The sequence below is a fragment of the Salmo trutta genome, chromosome 24 (assembly GCF_901001165.1).
Source record: "Salmo trutta chromosome 24, fSalTru1.1, whole genome shotgun sequence".
In the NCBI taxonomy this organism is placed as follows: domain Eukaryota; kingdom Metazoa; phylum Chordata; class Actinopteri; order Salmoniformes; family Salmonidae; genus Salmo; species Salmo trutta.
Window position 1 is genome coordinate 20707424 of NC_042980.1, and position 22867 is coordinate 20730290.

The 22867-nt window shown below is 45.4% G+C and overlaps 2 protein-coding genes across 3 annotated transcripts in view; one reads left to right on the forward strand and one right to left on the reverse strand.

Annotated features, from left to right (window-relative positions):
* Positions 1-5882, forward strand: part of LOC115161491 (potassium voltage-gated channel subfamily H member 8-like) — a 68268-nt gene extending 62386 nt beyond the window's left edge. The window contains exons 11-14 of the mRNA XM_029712471.1: positions 3268-3524; positions 4540-4640; positions 4736-4788; positions 4905-5882. Coding sequence (XP_029568331.1) covers positions 3268-3524; positions 4540-4640; positions 4736-4788; positions 4905-5882 — 1389 coding nt within the window. The remainder of the gene's footprint in view (positions 1-3267; positions 3525-4539; positions 4641-4735; positions 4789-4904) is intronic.
* A 3843-nt stretch (positions 5883-9725) lies between these two features.
* Positions 9726-22849, reverse strand: LOC115160893 (armadillo repeat-containing protein 8). Of its 2 annotated transcripts, none has more exons than XM_029711401.1 (22): positions 22578-22849; positions 20802-20878; positions 17933-18004; positions 17658-17800; positions 17395-17492; positions 17120-17212; positions 16878-16958; positions 16671-16746; positions 16349-16439; positions 16103-16163; positions 15724-15924; positions 15450-15545; positions 15271-15353; positions 15020-15101; positions 14811-14897; positions 13903-13995; positions 13492-13641; positions 12657-12752; positions 12311-12406; positions 12024-12096; positions 11636-11729; positions 9726-11495 (listed from the first exon to the last, which is right to left on the reverse strand). In XM_029711401.1, exons 1-22 carry the CDS (start codon positions 22620-22622, stop codon positions 11462-11464), a joined length of 2022 nt encoding a protein of 673 aa, XP_029567261.1. In that variant the 5' UTR covers positions 22623-22849; the 3' UTR covers positions 9726-11461. The 2 variants fall into 2 exon arrangements, with proteins under 2 accessions (XP_029567261.1, XP_029567260.1); XM_029711400.1 differs by having other exon boundaries at positions 12003-12096.
* Between the last annotated feature and the right edge of the window lie 18 nt (positions 22850-22867).

Below are 22867 nucleotides of genomic sequence, written 5' to 3' on the forward strand. Positions count from 1 at the left end.
TGTGTACACATAGACACACTTACAGACACATGCAGTAAACACACACACACGTTCAAACCACAGGAGGCTGCTGAGGGGAGGACGGCTCATAATAATGTCCGGAACGGAGCAAATGGAATGGCAACAACACATGGTTTCTGCTCTAGCCGTTACCACGAACCCATCCTCTCCAATTAAGGTGCCACCAACCTCCTTGATACCAACTCCGTGGCCTTGTGGTTAGTGTCCACCCTGAGATTGGAAGGTTGTGAGTTCAATCCCTGGCCGAGTCATACAAAAGATTGAACAAATGGGACATGATGCATCTCTGCTTGGCACTCAGTATTAAGGAGATTGGGGGTAAGTCCCTGCGACAGGCTAGCGTCCAGGGGGTGTACTTGTACATCAAGCTGCCTCGCGCTACAGAAACAGGCTCGCTTCCGCTACTTACTTACAACCTACTGGGGTTCACACACACGAGCGTGCTCTTGTTTTCATGCGCGCACACACACACTGCATCATACACAAACGTTTAACAAACGTGCACACATGCTCACAGTCTAGTAAGGCTGCAGATAAATACTCATTCCTAAACATTCTGACTAAACACACACTTACACGCTTGCTTGCATTCCAGCATGCTTGTGGCCATGGACGTCTGCACACGCCATGCATACATTAAACACATCATGTGAATGTGAAGGAACACAGGCACGTGAACACACACACCCCCGCGCAGTAAAGCAGTCCCTGCTTGCCTTTAGGGCTGTGAGCTAAGATTAGAAAGTGGGAGTTAAAAATAGACTCGCTACTGTGAAGGGCGAACTGATATGAGGGGAGTGGGGGATGACAGTAGGAGAAAGGACAGAGAGAGGGGGAGGAAGGAAATAATGTCTTTGATCAAGGTGAAAGAAGGGAAGAAAAGAGAAAGGGTGGGGCGTTGGCTCGTCCACATGGTGGAATATTGCACCCATTCATTAGCTCCATTCGCTGAATAGGCCTGTGGACATGGATTCAGGTACAAGCTCTCTGTTTAGATAGTGGATGAGATCTGCATACACACACACCCACCACACAACCTGGCAACACCTGGCACCACCTGGTATCACCTGGCACCACCTGGCACCACCTGGCATCACTTGGCACCACCTGGCATCTGTAAGGGCAGAACAAATAGAACACACCTCCTCCTTCCCCCTCTCCCTTCATCTCCATCCATCTCTCTCCCTCTCTGTCTCAGCTATGTACACCAACACGCCACCTTTCCATTCCATTAGTAATGTGTTGTAGCAGGTGGTGTTTGTTGTCTAAGACTAGTGGATTTAGCCTGTCCTTTCAACATTACGCCTTCTCATGTAATCTCACAGCCCGCTAATTGCTGCTTTGTTTGGCTGCACGGGTTATGGAAGTCATTTGTGTGCCTCTGAGGACATTGTTGAATTATTAATTTGGGGTTGGCAAGGGGTGGGCTGGGTGAGAGGGGGCATGGAGGGACAAAAGTGTTTGAGGAATGGATCTATCATACACAAACTCAGAGAGAGAGAGAGAGAGAAAGAGAGAAGCTGGGAGTAGAGTTGTACAAGTCTGCCTCCCACTGGTACTCTGTTGTTACTGCACCTAGTGCACTGGCTGGTCTTCTTGTGGAATGGATCACTCTCCTCTCCTTTCACTAGCCTGGTCAGAAAACATTAACATTAACAACATTAACAACAATCATTTTTTTGCAGATTTGAAGGAACTGGATATAATACAAATATAAATATAAATATACTGCTCAAAAAAATAAAGGGAACACTTAAACAACACATCCTAGATCTGAATGAAAGAAATAATCTTATTAAATACTTTTTTCTTTACATAGTTGAATGTGCTGACAACAAAATCACACAAAAATAATCAATGGAAATCCAATTTATCAACCCATGGAGGTCTGGATTTGGAGTCACACTCAAAATTAAAGTGGAAAACCACACTACAGGCTGATCCAACTTTGATGTAATGTCCTTAAAACAAGTCAAAATGAGGCTCAGTAGTGTGTGTGGCCTCCACGTGCCTGTATGACCTCCCTACAACGCCTGGGCATGCTCCTGATGAGGTGGCGGATGGTCTCCTGAGGGATCTCCTCCCAGACCTGGACTAAAGCATCCGCCAACTCCTGGACAGTCTGTGGTGCAACGTGGCGTTGGTGGATGGAGCGAGACATGATGTCCCAGATGTGCTCAATTGGATTCAGGTCTGGGGAACGGGCAGGCCAGTCCATAGCATCAATGCCTTCCTCTTGCAGGAACTGCTGACACACTCCAGCCACATGAGGTCTAGCATTGTCTTGCATTAGGAGGAACCCAGGGCCAACCGCACCAACATATGGTCTCACAAGGGGTCTGAGGATCTCATCTCGGTACCTAATGGCAGTCAGGCTACCTCTGGCGAGCACATGGAGGGCTGTGCGGCCCCCCAAAGAAATGCCACCCCACACCATGACTGACCCACCGCCAAACCGGTCATGCTGGAGGATGTTGCAGGCAGCAGAACGTTCTCCACGGCGTCTCCAGACTCTGTCACGTCTGTCACGTGCTCAGTGTGAACCTGCTTTCATCTGTGAAGAGCACAGGGCGCCAGTGGCACATTTGCCAATCTTGGTGTTCTCTGGCAAATGCCAAACGTCCGTTTGCACAACAGCATGTGAAATGTATTGTCAATCAGTGTTGCTTCCTAAGTGGACAGTTTGATTTCACAGAAGTGTGATTGACTTGGAGTTACATTGTGTTGTTTAAGTGTTCCCTTTATTTTTTTGAGCAGTGTATAATATAATATAATACTGCCAAAATAAAGGAAACACCAACATAAAGTGTCCTAATAGGGCGTTGGGCCACCACGAGCCAGAACAGCTTCAATGCACCCTGGCATAGATTCCACATGTCTGGAACTCTATTGGAGGGATGTGACACCATTCTTCCATGAGAAATTCCATAATTTGAAGTTTTGTTGATGGTGGTGGAAAACGCCGTCTCGGGCGCCGCTTCAAAATCTCAATTGGGTTGATATCTGGTTACTGAGATGGTCATGACATATGGTTTCCATCATTTTCTCATTCAGTGACCACTCATGCCCTGTGGATGGGGGCATTGTCATTCTCTGGGGGCATTGCCATGGTAGGCAAAATAATGGCCTGCCCAGCATTCTTATACATGACCCTAAGCATGATGGGATGTTAAGTTACCTGTACCCATCTGTATAGAATTTCCTGTTATCAGATTACCATTCTCATCTCTCTCTCTCTCTCTCTAGGTGGACTGGGAGAGTAATGGAGGCCTGGTGAAGAAACTTTCTTCCATTAAGGAGGATGAGGAGGGTGATGAAGAACAGAGCTCTGTATCGTGTGCCCCCCGTTCCCCTTTACGTCTGACCAGGGTTCTTAACTCGCCCCTGCGCTCCCCCCTGCTGCCCCCTCGGCCCTTCCGCCCCCCCTCAGAACACGCCCGCCCCGCCACCCTGCAGATACCTGTGGTCAGCTTCAGCAGCGCACCGCCGGAGCTTAGTCCCAGGTAGGAGAAACACACACAGACTCACTCCCATACACACACACAAATCATACACCACAGTTTGTATACAGTTTAAACAAGCTGGTTTAAACTCAGGCAGAGGATTGAATTGCTGTAATACAGTAGACTTGTCTATTTCATGGTGGCTGGTAGAGGAACTGAACACAATTAACACTTGAGCGTTGATCCTCCAGTGCCTGTCTGGCTGCCATGGCAACTAACGTACGGTGCTATTGGGTCCCAGCAGAGGGAGTGTGGATTTCCCTTCACACCAGGTGGCAGGCTCAGTATGCAACAAGATCTCACAAAATGTTGAAATTGGCTTCAGAATCCAATGTTTGTCCATGAGACTAGCGGGTTCAATCCCAGTGCTACTCAATCATTTTTTTGGTTTTAGCCTATCCCAAATCTTAACCCTTACCTTAACCAGAGCCTACTTGATGGTAATAGCGCTCACTGTTGCCCCTAGTGGCCGGTATTGAAGGCGATTCCCGACCCCGACGGACGTCGAATATTACTTTGGATCTTGAGTGACCTGGCTGCAGTGTGTGTGTGTGTGTGTGTGTGTGTGTGTGTGTGTGTGTGTGTGTGTGTGTGTGTGTGTGTGTGTGTGTGTGTGTGTGTGTGTGTGTGTGTGTGTGTGTGTGTGTGTGTGTGTGTGTGTGTGTGTGTGTGTGTGTTCAGCACACTGCATAGCCCGCCTGCCAGCCCTGCGAGAGAAGCCCAAACCTGACATGTGCTCAGTGGGGTGGCAGCTGTGTTGCTGTTTGAACATAACATCTGGAGCCAGAGAGAGAGAGAAGAGACCTACAGTAGAGTAGAGGGGGAGAAATGGAAATAGGACAGGAGAGGAATGAGGAAGGCAGGGCTGAACATAGGCTTAAATTTTCCACTCCTCTATGACAGCTGTTTCCCCCCCTTTCTTTGGGTTTTATTCATCTTTATTCCCCTCTTTCTTTATCTCAATCCTCACTCTCTCTCCCTCTGTCTCTCCCCCTCTCGCTTTCTCTCCCTCTAGGTTTGTGGATGGTATTGAGACAGAGAGAAATGTGAACTCAACCCAGAAGTTTGAGTTTAGCTCCAGTCTTCTACACAGTGGTCCACCATCCCCAGGACTAGGTAATACAATCTCCTCTCCACCAGTCTGTTGCTGCTCTCTCCAACATGTACTTACCTCTCCGTGTGCGTGTGCGTGTGCGTGTGTGCTCGTGTAGGGATCCAGGAGCAGTCAGAGATCAAACAGAGTGTCTCTAAGCTGAGTGACGAGGTGAGTGGTTCTAGCTGGTGATGAATCTTAAAACATAATATATAGTAACATAACACGTAAAAACACTAATATTCCAGTGTCAGTCACACTCGCGCACCTCTTGTCTGTGTCCACAGATGAGCAGTCTCTCCCAGCAAGTCTCTCAGCTCAGCCAGGAACTACAGGAAATGACCCGCCTGCTCCGGCCCCTCCTCCTCGTGGCGCCTCAGCCAATCCTGACAGCCATGACGCCCATTCTGACTCCACCCCCCAGCAGTGCCAGCCAACCGTCCTCCAGGACACCTCTGGTGGTCCCACCTCCAGCCCCGCCCTGCTCCCCACAACCCCACCCCCGGCGAACGCAGTCCTGCTCACTATTGGACGTGGACAGTGCTGACACAGGGAGGGTGGACCTGCCAGGTTGCCTCCTCCCCACCCCCCCTCCACAGAGGCCTCCAGCCCAGGCCCAGGACCATCCTCCAATCTCCCCAGGGAGATGTTCCAAGGACTTACTCCACTCCAACCCCCCTTCCCCTGGGACAGGAGACACAGAGGGGTCCACCCACCTCTCCAACGGTTCTAACCACTCCAATCTCCCGGTCTCTAGCAACGGGTTCTTCCCTGTCCAGGACCGTCCTCCCCTTGCCTCCCGCACACCATCCCCCTCCCTTTCCTTCTCACTGTCTCTCTCCTCCTCACCCTCCTGCTCTCCCTGCCAGGGACCCCACCATTCTCGACCAGGCAGCCACAGTAGCCACAGCAGGGGCCTGTTCCCCCTGCCTCCCTTCCAGGACACCCCGCCCCCACCTTCCTCCCATTGCTCTGCTCCCCCGTCACTCATCTCCTCGCCTGGAGACCATAGGCTGAGGGTGGTCAGCCCCTCCTTTTCCTCCTCCATTAACCTCATCCCTCCCACGTCCTGTCTTAACCCCTCACCCTTCTTCCCGGGGCCGTTCTCCCTGGACTCTCGAAGGGGGGAGACGCAGGGGGGCCGCAGGCTGGAGGCAGGACACCTGGAGCTTGAGATGCAGGAGTGGGGAGGGGAGAGGGGGGAGGGATGCTCCCAAATGATGGAACACATCAGCTACATCGACGAGGATGGGCCAGCTCTGTGACAGAGAGGCAGATTACATGCAAGAAGAAACAGTAGAAGAGAGAAAGACAAGGAGAAGAGAGGAGGAAATGTAGCCAGCTGGTCAAGAGAGCAACGTTGAACCTGTGATACGCACACAGACAGACATACAGACAAATGAATAGATAAACAGTTGAACACACAACCAGTGAGATGGTCAGGTGGAAACCAATGGCATCACTGAAAAAGATCCCACCAGGACAGTAGCATGACACCTAATCTAACGGTAGTCTAATCAGGCGATCTGGCCTTGTTCTGGTCATGTTAAAGCAACAAATCCTTCGGTATCTGTGGACGTCATAATGTCATAAGTGAAATGTGCATCCTTTTCCCTACCCCTCTGCTGACTCCATAGAGAGCATGTTGCCCTTGCCAGATTTTCCCAACCTACCACCCCTTCATGACATGACATAGGACTGGAAATGTACACTCTTATTCAGTCTCTGTCATGTAGATTCAGCATCATACTAAAATATATTGCTTGGATATCACCATAGCTGATTCAAATGTGGAGTTAATTTACTTCATATTACTACTTAATATTCCTTCAGAGTTTCTCTTTAGATACATTGGGACATGTTTCTCTGCTACTGTTATATGGAGGGTTATTTGTTACGTTTGGATGAGCCCATTTGACTATCTCCACAAACTACATACACACTTGCACTGTGGTCTTATATATAATGACACCCTCAGTGTCGATCCAGCATTCATAGTAAAGCCTACACGCCTTAGTGTCTCTCCCTCTTACAATATTCAACACTACAAGAGAATCAGTGAGCTTACAAGTCACATGGATCCCACCAAAACATGAAGACAACACTAATGTAGAGTAGATATTAAAGGGCAACTCCACCACTTTTCAACCTCATTTTCATTATCTCCAGCACAGTACCAGTGTCACCATATGTGAAAAAGTTTTGTAGAAAGAAATGATGACTCACACTAAATGATTACGCTGCTCTATCGTTCGCTACATACTTTAGTCTGAGACTGTCATCACTGAAGTCGTCTGTGGTGACGAGGGGCACGAGGGGCGTTGTGCAAAACAAAGTCCCTTTAATACTCTGATTGGATCGCCTCTAACCAATCAGAGTATTAAAGCCGCTTTACCCAAGCGTGTTCTGGCTCTGGCCCAAGCCATCAGTTTCTTGACCAATCAGACGGCCCCGAATGTGTTCGCAATCGGTGAAGGGTTAGGAAGGTACTCAGAGCCAGACTCAATGCGGAGAAGAAACTAACGTTCGTGGGTGTGGAGTATAGTCGGAGCAAGGAGCCTGGTGAGCCAACCCGATGACGTCGTCAAAAGTTAAAACATTTTAAAAACTTATTTTCAAACACTATGAAATTTGCGGTGATATGGGGAGCAAGAAAATACCCTCCCTTGGGCTAGAAATTCATTGCAGGTTTTGAATATCAGTTTTTTACTTTTAATCCTACCCTGTGATGTCACAGAGAAGCTTTTTAACCACAGAAATGTGCTGTTTTCACATACACTACTGTTCAAAAGTTTGGGGTCACTTAGAAATGTTCTTGTTCTTGAAAGAAAAGCTATTTTTTTGTCCATTGAAATAACATAGAATTGATCAGAAATACAGTGTAGACATTGTTAATGTTGTAAATTACTATTGTAGCTGTAAATGGCTCATTTTTAATGGAATATCTATATAGGTGTACAGAGGCCCATTATCAGCAACCATCACTCCTGTGTTCCAATGGCATGTTGTGTTAGCTAATCAAAGTTTATCATTTTAAAAGGCTAATTGATCATTAGAAAACCCTTTTGCAATTACGTTAGCACAGCTGAAAACTGTTGTTCTGATTAAAGAAGCAATAAAACTGGCCTTCTTTAGACTAGTTGAGTATCTGGAGCATCAGCATTTCTGGGTTCGATTACAGGCTCAAAATGGCCATTAACAAAGTACTTTCTTCTGAAACTTGTCAGTCTATTCTTGTTCTGAAAAATTAAGGCTATTCCATGCGAAAAATTGCCAAGAAACTGAAGATCTCGTACAATGATGTGTACTACTCCCTTCACAGAACAGAGCAAACTGGCTCTAACCAAAATAGAAAGAGGAGTGGGAGGCCCAGGTGCACAACTGAGCAAGAGGACAAGTACATTAGAGTGTCTAGTTTGAGAAACAGACGCCTCACAAGTCCTCAACTGGCAGCTTCATTAAATAGTACCCACAAAACACCAGTCTCAATGTCAACAGTGAAGAGGTGACTCTGGGATGCTGGCCTTCTAGGCAGAGTTCCTCTGTCCAGTGTCTGTGTTCTTTTGCCCATCTTAATATTTTATTTCTATTGGCCAGTCTGAGATATGGCTTATTCTTTGCAACTCTAGCCATTTTGAGCCTGTAATCGAACCCAGAAATGCTGATGCTCCAGATACTGAACTAGTCTAAAGAAGGCCAGTTTTATTGCTTCTTTAATCAGAACAACAGTTTTCAGCTGTGCTAACATAATTGCAAAAGGGTTTTCTAATGATCAATTAGCCTTTTAAAATGATAAACTTTGATTAGCTAACACAACATACCATTGGAACACAGGAGTGATGGTTGCTGATAATGGGCCTCTGTACACCTATGTAGATATTCCATTAAAATGAGCCATTTACAGCTACAATAGTAATTTACAACATTAACAATGTCTACACTGTATTTCTGATCAATTTGATGTTATTTTAATGGGCAACAAATGTGCTTTTCTTTCAAACGGTAGTGTATGTAGACACTTCCCACTGGGCACAGACATCATTTAAAAAAATCATTATTTACATTTGGTTGAGATATCAGGTTAAAAGACAAAAAAAATTAAAAACAAGTTCCCTTACGTTGATAACTTTTTGTAAATCCAGTTTTCCACATTTGAATCAACATCATCAAATTGATTTTTAAACGACCAGTTTTTGCCCAGAGTGGTTGGTTTGGTGCTGAGATGATGGAGGTTGAAAAGTGGCAGAATTGCCCTTTAAGAGGGAGATATAATGGCGGGCACCAGCTTTAGGCTTTGGAGGCTATGCATAGTGGGGGATGAGGGGAATATAGGTCTGTTGTAAAAAAGCAGACTGCCAGTGAAGAGTTCCCACATCAAACCAAGCTTTAGCCATCCAGCCATTCGTGCCTTCTCCTTCGAACACACATATACCACATATCCATTCTTTCACATATCATTCACAGATGGGGATGCTGTTGTGATTTATAAACCATTGACTATTATGAACACTGCACTTTTATTTTTGAAAAGTAAGTTATTTATGTATTTATTTGTGTTAGTAAATTATATATTCTGGCAATATCTTCTGTTGAAAATGCAGAGGAGTGTTCTGGCCCTTTTCCATCCATCACTAGTTGTTCAACCAGACATCTTCACTTCAGTTCAACAGCTTCATATCAAAGCCCACATGCACCAACACACACTATTGCCATGTCCCCAGCATCATCTGCAACACATGGACAATTGTCAACCTCTGGATGACAGACTTATCCTACAGCTCAGATACTGCTAAATTGGTCAGAGGCCTCATTTTTCTAGCGTCGTCTGATGCGCTGTGTACTTGGAGTGTACCAGAGTTGTTTGGGGGTGGTGCACTATTCCTATTATAGACAGATTCAGATGCTGGTTTCTATTTTCTGTAACAAGGTGAGGACTTGGATGCGGCTGTATGGAGGTGTGAGAGTAGTGGGAGGAGGGGGGGGGGGCCAGTGAGAGGGGTTTGGGGTGGGGGTGTTAAATGCATGTCACAGCTATCTGCATGAGGAATATGCCTGCTTCAGAACTAAGGGAGAGGAAGGTGGGCTTACTGTGCTGCCCGAGGCTTTGGGAGGCTTCAGATGTATTTTATTATTAAATGTCACCAACTTTACCAGAAATACATTATACAAGAATAAACAAAGTGTTGTTTTATAAGATCCAGGCTTCTGTGATGCTTTGGATCCGAATCATTGTCAGGGATGACGATGTCCAGCACCAGTGGGATCACTTCCTAAGTCATTTAATGTGTTGAACAACCGTGGTAATGCTCTCATAACCAGTGGACCTTTAGTTGATGCATGTATTCAGTTACGTTACACTTGTGACTTGTTTCCTTCACATGCCTCACATTGACAATTAAGTGTTCTCCACTTCCCTCCACCCGGTGCCCGCGGACAACAAAAAAAGACAGTACTCAATGACCAAGTCCATCTTTCAGGTCTGCATATATTTCAAATGGTAGCATTCATTCTGTCAGAGCTTCTGTAAGAATGGAAATATCAGGGAAAGGAAAGATCTAGAAGATTCTGGGGGGAACCAAATGGCTACAGGTAAAGGACATTTAGCATTTTATCCTATTTCGTGGATCCATCTTAGTGCCTTCTGAAAGGTAAGACTAGAGAGAGTCAGGGTCATACATAGTGACACGCAATGGGCCGGTTTATCAGATACAGATTAAGGGCCCAATTAAATCTAATCGCTGAATCGTTACAAATTGCGCAATCGAAATGTAAAGGTAAATTCCGGTTGAACCAACATATGCAGCGTTTACCACTAACGCGGGAACATTGCCTTGAAATTTCAAATCACGCTATAACACTGAACTTCCACAACACAGATTGAATAGAGCCCTAAATCTAGTACTGGATTTAAAAATTATGCTCAATAGAGATTCTCCATTGAAAGTGCTTTTTAGTCCAGGACTAAACTTAATCTGGGTCTGTGAAAGCAGCCCATATTTCCAGTCAACCTAACTTTGTTCTATTGACCACATCATCCTCCCATTGATATTCTGTTCACACCCTACTGTACAAGGAACCCAGGATCAGACACAGAGAAAAAGAAACAGAGGGGGAAAATTATAATCTAAAAAATATATTTATATGTTTATATATATTTACGAGGTATGTATCCACAAAAAAAGAAAACACAAAAAAGTACAAATTGAGCAGTCTTTTTTCCAAACGCAATCTCTCTCGTGACATAAAGCCCCTCTTTAATAATAATAATAATAATAATAATATCAATAATTAGCTAAATAAAACCAGGAGGAAGCGATGCTCCCACAACCCTGCCCTCTTCGTCAGAGCCTTTAGTCCAGCTCTCCGTCCCACTCTCTGAGACATCTTTATGTTCAGTCTCCTCATTAGGAGTCCAAAAGCACCAAAGCCTCCTGGCCACATGGTGGCGCTGTGCTGCACTGGCTGGCTACTGTACTGCACTCTACTAACCCTTCTTCATTCACATCCATCTTTGCATAAAAAAATAAAAATAAAAAAAGGCAAAAACCTTTGAATGACCCCCCCCCCCCCTCCAGTAACCGTTGCTATGCAGAAAGCGTTTCCCAGTTCCCCCTCCAACCTTGTCTCCGGGTGGGGTGGGGGTAAGGTTTGGGTTGGGGGTGATGGGGTGGAAGGGGGGCGTCTGCCGCTGCAGCTCAAAGGTGTCTTTGTGCAACAAAACTAAGATTAAACTGAAGGAGAAAACAAAACAATGGCAGCAGGCAGGCAGGTCTCCTCCTGGCAGGCCATTGGATTTTTAGTTGTGTTGTTGGGGGCAACGACATCGGAGACTGCTCTCGTGGGGTCACGCCAGATACTGCTGCATTGCTGTCTTCGCCCTGAAAGAGAGCGAGAGAGAGTCAGTATCCTACAACACAACGAGCGTGCATGTGTTTGTGCGCGTGTCTGTCAGTCAATAGGAGAGAGAAACTGAAGGAAAGCGGAAGAGAGATCAGAAGTGTGTGTGGCTGTGTCGGACCTGTCACAGAGGTTGGGGTCTGAGGCCTGGGTGAGTTTGTGCAGGATGTCTACAAAGCCCAACTCCCTCAGCTTGTCCTGACGCTCCTGGGACCCTGAACAGAGAGAGACACCGACGCAGGAAGGTTAGAGAGGAGGATGTTGGAGGCAGAGACCCGGTCCAACAGTGTTTACTCAAAACACAGATGAAAACCAGTGATGTAGTGGACCATAAACGCGTTACGTTGCCGTAATGCATAACATTGCAGAATTTGATTCACTTTATACCACTACATCCATGAAACTACCACTAGCCCTAGCTAACACAAACACTTTGAACATCTGTGTTTCCACGCTCCCCCGCAGTCCCCCCCCCAGCTTGTGACAACCTGTCATGGCGTTGGCCTCACCGTCCTCCTCGTTCCAGATCAGGTTGGAGATACAGAAAGTGGCCGCCAGCTGGAGCTTCACATTAGAGTGAGCCTGAGAGGATATCACAGAGAAAATGTCAGTACTTGCTTAAGATATGTCAACAATATATGCAAAGAGAGACGGTCAAACTCGTTCTAAATAAAACGATCACACATGGATACAGGCAAATATGAAGGTTGACAGAGTTCAGTGAACCTCTTTAAGCCTGATCAGCAGTCGAGAACTAAGTATAGCTACAGTGGCTAATGGAGGGAAGAGACTCTACCATGTAATATTTGATTTTCTGGAGGATGTCGTCATTGGTCATGATGAGTTCCTTGGCTGTGTTGCCGTCAGCAATGTTGGCTAGGATACAGAGTGTCTGAAACACAGACAGCAGCTCTGTCCTGAAGTGTTCCTCAAGACACAAGTAGGGTTGCAGAACCGCTAACTTCTCAGAAATTCACAAATTTACTAGAATTTGGAGCACTCCTGGAATTAGGAAATAAGCAAGGAGGGAATAATCCAACTGGAAAACCTGGGAATTTGGGATTAAGTGAATGAAATATTGCAACCCTACATCAAAGTGTTCATGGTATAATAAGCTGGGGGGGGGGGGGGGGGGGGCATACCTGTTCTTTGACCTCGATGCTGTGTTCTCCCTCGAGGATTAGAGTGACTGCCTGCATGATCTGCTTCCCATGAGAACTCATGACCTGGTCTATGTGCTGGAAGACAGAAGGGAGAGGAGGTTAGAGAAAAGAGACTGATCAAGCGGGATAGAGTATGAAAAGGCGAGACAATGTGTGTGTGAGTGAGACTTGAGATGATTAAAAGCAGAGTCTGTCTCTCTGGCGACTGCAGTACCGAAAGAGAAATACAAAACCTGACCAAACAAGCCTCAGCTTCCTTTGGTAGGCTCAGGAGAATGGTCTTCCAGAACAAAAGGCCTCAACCTTCACACAAAAATATCTGTTTACCAGGCAGTGGTCATGACAACTCTCCTCTACAGCTGCGAGACGTGGACCATCTACACTCGCAACATCAGGATGCTGGAGGCCTTTCACATCAGGTGACTCTAGTGCACAACCTTGCGTGACCGGGAGCCCTGTATGGCCAGCTCTGCAGAGGGTCAGGGGAGGCGCTACAAAGACCAACTGTAGACCACAACGGAAAAGTGCAGGCTTAACCCTACCCAGCTGGAGGGCACTGCGGCTGAACGCTCCATATGGCGCCAGCTCTACCAGCAAGAAGTGCAGAAGCTTGAGAAGGACAGGAACAGGCTATGGAGAAGAAAGCGCCTCAAGAGACCTGAAGCCAGGAATGCACCTAGACCCCCCCCCAAACGGAGACTCTACATGCCCTGTCTGCAACAGACGATGTGGGTCAATGATTGGACTTAAGTCACACAAAGACTACCTTCAGTGTGTGTGTGTGTGTGTGTGTGTCTCTCTGTGCCAGTCTTACGGGCCGTGTGGAGAGCAGGTTTCGTAGCAGGCCCAGGGTCTTCATCAGGACATTTGAGTCAGGGTCAGAAAGCAGACGGAAGAGCTGCTCTGTTCCCAACGCTCTCACAATCTCCCCCTTCACCTTCTGGTCCGCCTGGAACGCCATGTTCTACACACACACACAATCATGATGGTGTAGGTTAGACACACACCTTCTATAGTAGGGTTGTGCAGTTACAGAAACTTTACCAAAGTTCCAGTTGGAAGATACTCAGTTGAAGGGTTGCCTCACTGCTTATGCTCTACTGACTGAGAATCAGCAGAGCAAGGCAGTACAGTGGTGACAGCAGAGCAAGGCAGTACAGTGGTGACAGCAGAGCAAGGCAGTACAGTGGTGACAGCAGAGCAAGGCAGTACAGTGGTGACTCACCATTAGAGCCCAGATGCCATTGACCCTCAGGGCTGGACTATCACTCTGGGTCAGACTGCATAGTAACTCTATCACCCCTGACTCCAAGATGGGCTGCAGACACAGGCAAAACATATGCACTTACTCCCACTGATCATGCTAAATTGCAGGTTCACAACCTGACAGCTAATATTTAGTCCTAAAACATCAAGCAAAAAAAATACACACACAGTACCAGTCAAAAGTTTGGACACACCTACTCATTCAAGTCTTTTTCTTGATTTTTACTATTTTCTACATTGTAGAATAGTGAAGACATCAAAACTATGAAATAACACATATGGAATCATGTCGTAACCAAAAAAAGTGATTCTTCAAAGTAGCCACCCTTATAAAATATAAAATATATTTTGATTTGTGTAACACTTTTTTGGTTACTACATGCTTCCATATGTGTGTTATTTCATAGTTTTGATGTCTTCCCTATTACTTCTACAATGTAAAAAATAGTAAAAATAAAGAAACCCTTAAATGAGTAGGTGTCCAAACTTTTGACATACAACTTTACTGAGCTGTGTTTGTCTACCAATCATGAAGCTAGCTAGGTAGCAGTGTTGTATTGCCAGCTAGGTAGCAGTGTTGTATTGCCAGCTAGGTAGCAGTGTTGTATTGCCAGCTAGGTAGCAGTGTTCTATTGCCAGCTAGGTAGCAGTGTTCTATTGCCAGCTAGGTAGCAGTGAGCTAGGTAGCAGTGTTGTATTGCCAGCTAGGTAGCAGTGTTGTATTGCCAGCTAGGTAGCAGTGTTGTATTGCCAGCTAGGTAGCAGTGTTGTATTGCCAGCTAGGTAGCAGTGTTGTATTGCCAGCTAGGTAGCAGTGTTGTATTGCCAGCTAGGTAGCAGTGTTGTATTGCTGTCTGCCGGTCTCACCTCTTTGCTGGGTGAAAACTCCAGTAGCAGGTTGCATAGTGTAGAAGAGGCCATGACCAACACCTCGTCTGGAGCGTTCTGTAACAACTACACACAGCAGAGAAGAGAGGTAGAGTTTCACTACGAAGGCCATATACTTTGCAGCATACATAGATCATTTGTATAGTAAGTAATCTTGTATGGTGAGAAAGAGACCCCTTGGTATAGACCTTCATAAGGGGCTTCCATACGGCGTGGTCATGAAAACTAGTCCTCAACTGCTGGACTGACCGGGACAGACTGTGAAGACACCTGGACACAGAGGAAGAGTCAATATCACAACAGGCACACACGGCTACCATTTGAGAGTCAGATGTCTCGGATGCAAGGAGATCTTCTTAGGCTCAGAAGGGACAGAATGTGACAGGACACTCAGGATGTCACAGCACCCTCAGTGGAGAGGTAGGGATGTTATCAGTACCTGACAGCAGCTAGCCGCACCTTGACGCTGGATTCTGACAGGCCACTCACTATCCTGTCCATCATGTTCTCTGTCTCTGTGATCTGAGGAGGAGAGAGACGGGGGTGTTAGGAAGAGGACACGGACACATTTCTAAAGGCGTCTGGGTAGGGATGTGTGTACTGTTGAGTGAAAGCCACCTTCTTGCGGATATCTTCGTCGTTGGAGCCCAGTGAAGCGTACAGTTTAAAGGCAGCTTGTCTCAGCTCGTGAGCATGCTTCAGGTCGTGATCCAACTGCAGATAAAAGACAATTCAATATTTGGTGAGAGGTAAGAGAGTTAGAGGTTTTTGTCCAAAGTAAGGAATGTGGTGTTCTTTTCTCACAACAGCGTCAGTGTTTTCCTGACGGTAACAGTTCTCTGCCTTGTAAGATTGCCTGGCTAGGTTGAATGAGTAAAGTCCAGTGTCTCACCCTCTTGATGTCAGTGATGGCGCTGACAGAGCTGGGGTATTTGAAGTAGTCAGCCAGCATGGCCACTAGGTGGTCTGTTACACTGGCGATCCTCTGCAGCTCCACATCAGGCTCCATCAGGTAGGCCAGGGTCTCTGCCCCCTCCACACGCTCCTCCAACAACCTCTCCTTACTGCACATCCTCACCAGGCACGGCAGGGCCTACACAGGGATGGAACAAGGATTTTACACACACACACACACACACACACACACACACACACACACACACACACACACACACACACACACACACACACACACACTAGACTCAACATACATCACACACATACATACCAGTACCAGACAAGTCATAAGACATGCAAAATGGTATAATCACCTTTAAAACGATGCAGCTGTCATCGGTCCTAATGGCTCCTGCTCGACACATGTATGTTAGACTGGGGGAGAGGAAGAAAGCAAAGGGTGAGCGAGAGGGGGAAAAGAGATTTCATCTTCCCGAAACTAAAACACTTGAGATTCTTACTTTAATAGTCCGCGGAAAAACATATACTTTACAGCAGTTACTTCAACACTGTCAATGGAAGCATACCTCTTTTAATAGTCAAGTGAAGGAAACACTCACCACTTGGCTGCTGTGAGCTGCATGTCAATGGGCTGATCCCTTTGCATCATTCTGACAAATACCTGAGAGAGCAGCTCTTCATCCACCAGCACTGAGAACAGAGAGGAGAATATTGATTTTCATAGTAACTTCATTATACAATATTGTCACCATCTGACAAACTTTTTGCTGCCATGACGATACCAATATAATGCCAAGAATAGAACTCCTCTGACAAAGTGAAGAATATAGCTGGAAGCTGTCCCAGTCAGGTCCCAAAGCAGCAGCGAGAAAGAGAGAGAGAGAGAGAGACAGAAATAGAAGGGGAAATAAAGCCCCTCACCATTCACCAGTGTCATGGAGACCTGAGTGTTCTCATAGGCCAGGACCGAGAAGCATTTTAATGCCTGCATCCGTACCTGTATAGGATGAGAGCAAAAAGAAAGAAAAAAGAGTGAGAGAAGAGGGGGGAAGAGAGTGAGACATGGTAATATAAAAGGTCAGAGATGATAGTACTGAGATCTGGGTGAGAAGTAGTTTCAAAGAGTACCTTGTAGGAGGGAGAGATGAGAAGAGGAGCAATGTTCTGGATGGCCCCGTGGTTAAACAGAACTGTCTGGTGCTCCGGAGTCTACAAAACACACACTGAGTAATTCTTCAGACAGATTTGTTTTTTAAATGATAGGTCAATCATCAGATGAACTTTAACATGTAGTGTCTTCGGTCTTCTATTACAATAGTGTAAATCTTTCTGTAATGTGAAGTGTTTTAAATGGGTGCTGGTGTACTGACCTTGCAGCAGTGGGAGAAGATCTGGGTGATGTACTCCTGCGTCCGCTGTGACCGACTCAGCAGGGACATGAGGTGGGGGATCACAGTGGGGTCCTGACAAGGTGTAACACACACACCCAGTGTTACTGTGCACACTCACAGAAATACACCCCAGTTTGACAACACATCACTAAGAATAGTGGTGGCACGTTACACCATACCAATGGTATGTGTGTCAGAGTGAGTGTATTGGACGGGGGGGAATAGACAGAAAGAGAAGAGCGAGAGAGACTTACAGTGTAGAGCAGCTGCACTGGGGTGACTGGACTGATGAAGACTGTCCTGAGGCAGCGTAGACAAGCCTCGATGAAGATCAGGTCTGGACATAGGAGACCTGCAGAGAGACACACTTGCTATGAGAGAGAATGAGTATGTTTCCTCAGTTAGAGTGCTGTCCTGTCAGTGAGTTATGACTGAAAGACTAACACTGGACAGCGTGTCACTCTTAGTGTGACTGATTGTGTGTGTATTGATTTGTCTGTGTTATGCATACATCTACCTTGCAGTAGGGCAGGGATGATGTGACAGTCCACCAGGGACTTGATGTTGTTCTCAGTGCCCATGGCCAGACTGCCCAGCACCACCGCACACTCTGCCCTCAGCTCTGAGCTGGACGAGCCCTGCTGGAGCAGATAAAGTAACCTGGGGAGAGACACACACAGTCAACGCTGCCGTTCAATTGGGCTTGGAGATTGAGTTGAGGGGAGGGGAAAGAGAGCAAGTGGGGAAAGGAGAAAGAGGAAGATGGGAAAACAGGTGAATGGAGAGAGACACCTGGGTACAGCTCCTAGGACAATCAGGTTGGCTTTCTGTTTGTTGTTTCCGATGACAGCATTCTTCATGTCACTGTGAACACACACACACACAGGGTCAGAGTCAGATGTGTGGAGCTTCCTCAGCATGTTACCAACAGCCACAATAACAACAACACTTGAGAGTTCAACCACAGTAGCAATCATATCACCTACGCTAAACCACACAAGTCTAAACACTAATGCTTACAGCCACAGGTTCAACTGAGAAACATCATTGCTGTTCAAGCTTGTTAACATGTTGCTTTGAGGATAGAATTCTGATCATCACACACCACTTATATTAGCCAATAACATACAGTACCAGTCAAACCTACGCATTCAAGGGTTTTTCCTAACTTTTACTAGTTTCTACATTGTAGAATAATAATCAAAACTATGAAATAACACACATATGGAATCATGTATTAATCAAAAAAAGGGTTAAACAAATCAAAATATATTTTATATTTGAGATTTTTCAAAGTTGATGACAGCTTTGCACACTTGGCATTCTCTCAACCAGCTTCATGAGGTAGTCACCTGGAATACATTTCAATTAACAGGTGTGCCTTGATAAAAGTTAAGTGCAATATCTTTACTTCTTAATGCATTTGAGCAAATCAGTTGTGTTGTGACATGGCAGGGGTGGTATAGAGCAAAGAGCACTATTTGGTAAAAGACCAAGTCCATATTACGGCAAGAACAGCTCATAAGCAAAGAGATACGACAGTCCATCATTACTTTAACACATGAAGGTCAGTCAATACGGAACATTTCAAGAACGTTTCCCGCAGTTCTCAAAAATGGCTTTTAGGAGGACCGCCACAGGAAAGGAAGATTCAAAGTTACCTCTGCTGCAGAGGATAAGTTCATTAGAGTAAACTGAACCTCATATTGCAGCCCAAATAAATGCTTCACCAAGTTCAAGTAACAGACATATCAACTGTTAAGAGGAGACTGCATGAATCAGGCCTTCATGGTTGAATTGCTTTAACTAACTCAGAGGCTGCTTACTAGACCGAGACCCAATCACTGGCCACTTTAATAAATGGATCACTAGCCACTTTAAAATAATGCCACTTTAATAATGTTTACATATATTACATTACTCATATCTACATACTGTATTTTATGATATATATTGCACCTTGCCTATGCCGCTCGGCCATCGCTCATCCATATGTACATATTCTCTTTCACCCCTTTTAGATGCGTGTATTAGGTAGTTGGGTAATTGTTAGATTACTTGTTAGATATTACTGCACTGTCGGAACTAGAAGCACAAGCATTTCGCTACACTCGCATTAACATCTGCTAACCATGTGCATGTGACCAATATATTTTGATTTGAACCCACTACTAAAAGACACCAATAATAAAGAAGAGACTTGCTTGGGCCAAGAAACATGAGCAATGGACATTAGACCGGGGGAAATCTGTCCTTTGGTCTAATGAGCCCAAATTTGATATTTTTGGTTCCAACTGCTGAGTCTTTGTGAGAAGCAGAGTAGGTGAATGGATGATCTCCATGTGTATGGTTCCCACCGTGAAGCATGGAGGTGGTGGTGTGATGGTGCTTTGCTGGTGACACTGTCTGTGATTTATTTAGAATTCAAGGCACACTTATCCAGCATAGCTACCACAGCATTCTGCAGCGATATGCCATCCCATCTGGTTAGAGCTTAGTGGGACTATCATTTGTTTTTCAACAGGACAATGACTCAACACACCTCCAGACTGTGTAATGGCTTTTTGACCAAGGAGTGGAGTGCTGCATCAAATGACCTGGCCTCCACAATCACCCGACCTCAACCCAATTGAGATGGTTTGGGATCAGTTGGACCGCAGAGTGAAGGAAAAGCAGCCTAAGCTCAGCATATGTTGGAACTCCTTCAAGACTGTTGGAAAAGCATTCCAGGTTGAAGCTGGTTGAGAGAATGCCAAGAGTGTGCAAAGCTGTCATCAAGGCAAATGGTGGCTACTTTGAAGAATCTCAAATATATTTTGATTTGTTTAACACTTTTTTGGTTACTACATGATTCCATATGTGATATTTCATAGTTTGGATGTCTTCACTATTATTCTACAATGTAGAAAATAGTAAAAATAAAGAAAAACCCTTGAATGAGTAGGTGTGTCCAAACTTTTGACTGGTACTGTATATAAAAGTTATCCAGAGTGCAGAATTCTAACTCTGGTTTGCCAACTGCTGAGACCCTATAGAATACAATGCATATGACATAAAGATACAAGTAGCGAGATGGAATAAAATCGCCATGAGAAGATAGAGGCCAGTGGAAAAGTACTGCTGCACCAGTCAGGTAAGAAGCGACTCGGCTAGCCATCCAAAACCGTAACCAGAGCTGGGTCTCAGAGTTAAAAATAAAGATGAAAAGATGTCCGAGTCCAAGCTGTGCTGAGGCTCTCACTCACACTGCCCAGTGAAACACACACACTAGCAGAGACCTGGCATACCACACAGCATGAATCACACTGACTGATCGGAGAGAAACACACACCACTGACAGCCAGGTTGTACAGCCACATGTAAACAAAGTGTTCCAAGCAGCTCACACTGAGCATGCTCACATCGCACCTCAAACAAATCAATCATTGACAGACAGCTCCCTCCAGAGCTGCCTGCTCCACCCGCATACAGATACCAGACTCACATAAGGACAGACAGAGGCCCAAATGGCATCCTATTTCCCATAAGGCTCTGGTCAAAAGTAGTGCACCAAGTAGGGGATAGGGTTCCATTTGGGACGGAAACAAAGATGGAGGGACAGGACAAATATCTATTTTCCTATAGAAAAACAGGCTACTACAACACAAGGTAATGTACTTACATGACTCCCTGCAGCACTTTCTGTGGGTCAGGGTCAAAAAGCCTGTCAACATAATGGCGACTGGTGGCCGTGACCTCCTGCATGGTGACAAGAGACAGAACAACAATGAGTCAGCGCTGGCCTCCCTCATCATCCCACTGCTGACACCAACCACACACTCAGCAGAAAGACACCGGCCTGGGCCAGATAGATACTCCATCCCAGAAAAGCCCCTCCTAACTATATGACTGGTCGACAGGCAGTAGGCTACTCTCGTCAAGCTGTAAACTCATCCAGTGCACGAGATGGTCATATGTCACTTGATAACTTTGCTTATGTTTATCATTGAGGGACCGTCCAGAACTTTCCCCACGACTCACTATGTAATAGGTTACTGATGAGCAGAGGCACTGCTCTACTATAGCTCTCTTAAAAAAAGGAGGATTTGCAGTGACGTGTATTCCTTGTGACTCATACCATATCAGCCATGAGTCAGTAAGGGATCTGAAACAAAGTTCCTTAACAATTAAAGTAGATTACAATTCCACTAGTCCAGATGCAGTTATGGGTGCATCGTCACATTTCAGGTGGGTGAAATGTAAAATTTAGACAATATGATGACTCCTGAACAGCTAATCAAAGGGCTACCCAGACCCCTCTTTTACACTGCTACTCTCTGTTAATTATCTATGCATAGTCACTTTAACTCAACCTACATGTACATATTACCTCAATTACCTCAACTAACCGGTGCCCCAGCACATTGACTCTGTACCGGTACCCCCTGTATATAGCCTCGCTATTGTTATTTTACTGCTGATATTTAAATTATTTGATACTTTTATTTTCCATTTCTTACTTAAAACATCTTAAAGCATTGTTGGTTAAGGGCTTGTAAGTAAGCATTTCACTGTAAGGTCTCCACCTGTTGTATTCAGCGCATGTGACAAATAACATTTGATTTGAATATGACATTTGGTAAATGTTGTTAAACCTAGCTCTGGCTTTGGCCATTTCCTTACAGGTCCTGTAAAATAAGAAAAACATCTGTTGACAGACTAACAGGTGGCAAATGAACACATTTTGTTGAAGAGCTGTATAGCATCTTCCTGTATTTCCTCCAAAACCCTGTGATCTGGTCAATGACACAACCAACAGCATATGGGGGCGTTTCCAGTATGATAACTTTAAACTATCTTGCTAACGTTAGCTTAATAGCTAACTTTGAAACATAAGTAAAAATGATAAACGTTAGTCTTAACGTGAAATTCGATTCTCGGTCACAAAACTGAAAGCAGTTGACACTTGACATAGTTAGCTAGCCTTCTACCCAAAACTGACTCGGACAATTAGCTAGTTCTGTATAGCATGCTACCTAACTAACAGAGTAAGTACGGTTATAGACAGCTAGCCAACTAAATAGCTAATTCGCGGTTGGTTCCAGCTAGCATAACCTTATTTAATTACACCGTCACTGTGCAATAAAGTTATTAAATGTTGCAGGTTTTCGTTATAATTGGATTCACGTAAATGTATGTCACCGGTTACTAGTTAGCTAGCTAAGTCATTCCGGGTGAACGTCGGGAGACCGCCCTAACTACAGTAGCTAACGTTAGCTAGCTAAATGTTGCAAAGCCTGAGTTAGCGTAGCTAGCTAGCAACTTCAGTGCATGCCCTCAACCCACATTGATAACTTGATGCGACACATAAAATGCTTTTCACTATGCAATGCAGTTAGGAAGAATGCAGTGCATAGCAAAAATAAAGTATTTATTAAATAGTATAAGAGCGACTCACAGATAGCACGCTGATGCGGAGAGGGGCCTCCAACAAGCACGCCATCTCTCTTCCCCCTGTCGAGCACCCCAATCGGAGCAGCACTTTCCAAACACTCTGCCCTCCAGACCAGCTGCTCAGATTAAAAAAGTAAATATAGCTAAATCACGCAACACTTTAGAAGCACTTAGTATTTCATGGGTTAGGTGGAGTTAGTCGGGTGTATTTGGTCTGTTTAAGCCACAGATAACGTTTCCTGTGATAATGAAACTATTGTTTATAGTTGCACACTGTCTACATTGCTCGAATGT

What these genes read in the sequence shown, in the direction of transcription:
- LOC115160893 (XM_029711400.1), bottom strand. Translation starts at nt 22,622, where the DNA reads ATGGCGTGCTTGTTGGAGGCCCCTCTCCGCATCAGCGTGCTATCT. An exon ending in CCATCACTGACATCAAGAGG is followed by an intron (nt 15,546 to 15,723) that starts GTGAGACACTGG and finishes TTTTATCTGCAG; the next exon opens with TTGGATCACGACCTGAAGCA. An exon ending in AGTTTTCACCCAGCAAAGAG is followed by an intron (nt 13,996 to 14,810) that starts GTGAGACCGGCA and finishes CTGTGTCTGCAG; the next exon opens with CCCATCTTGGAGTCAGGGGT.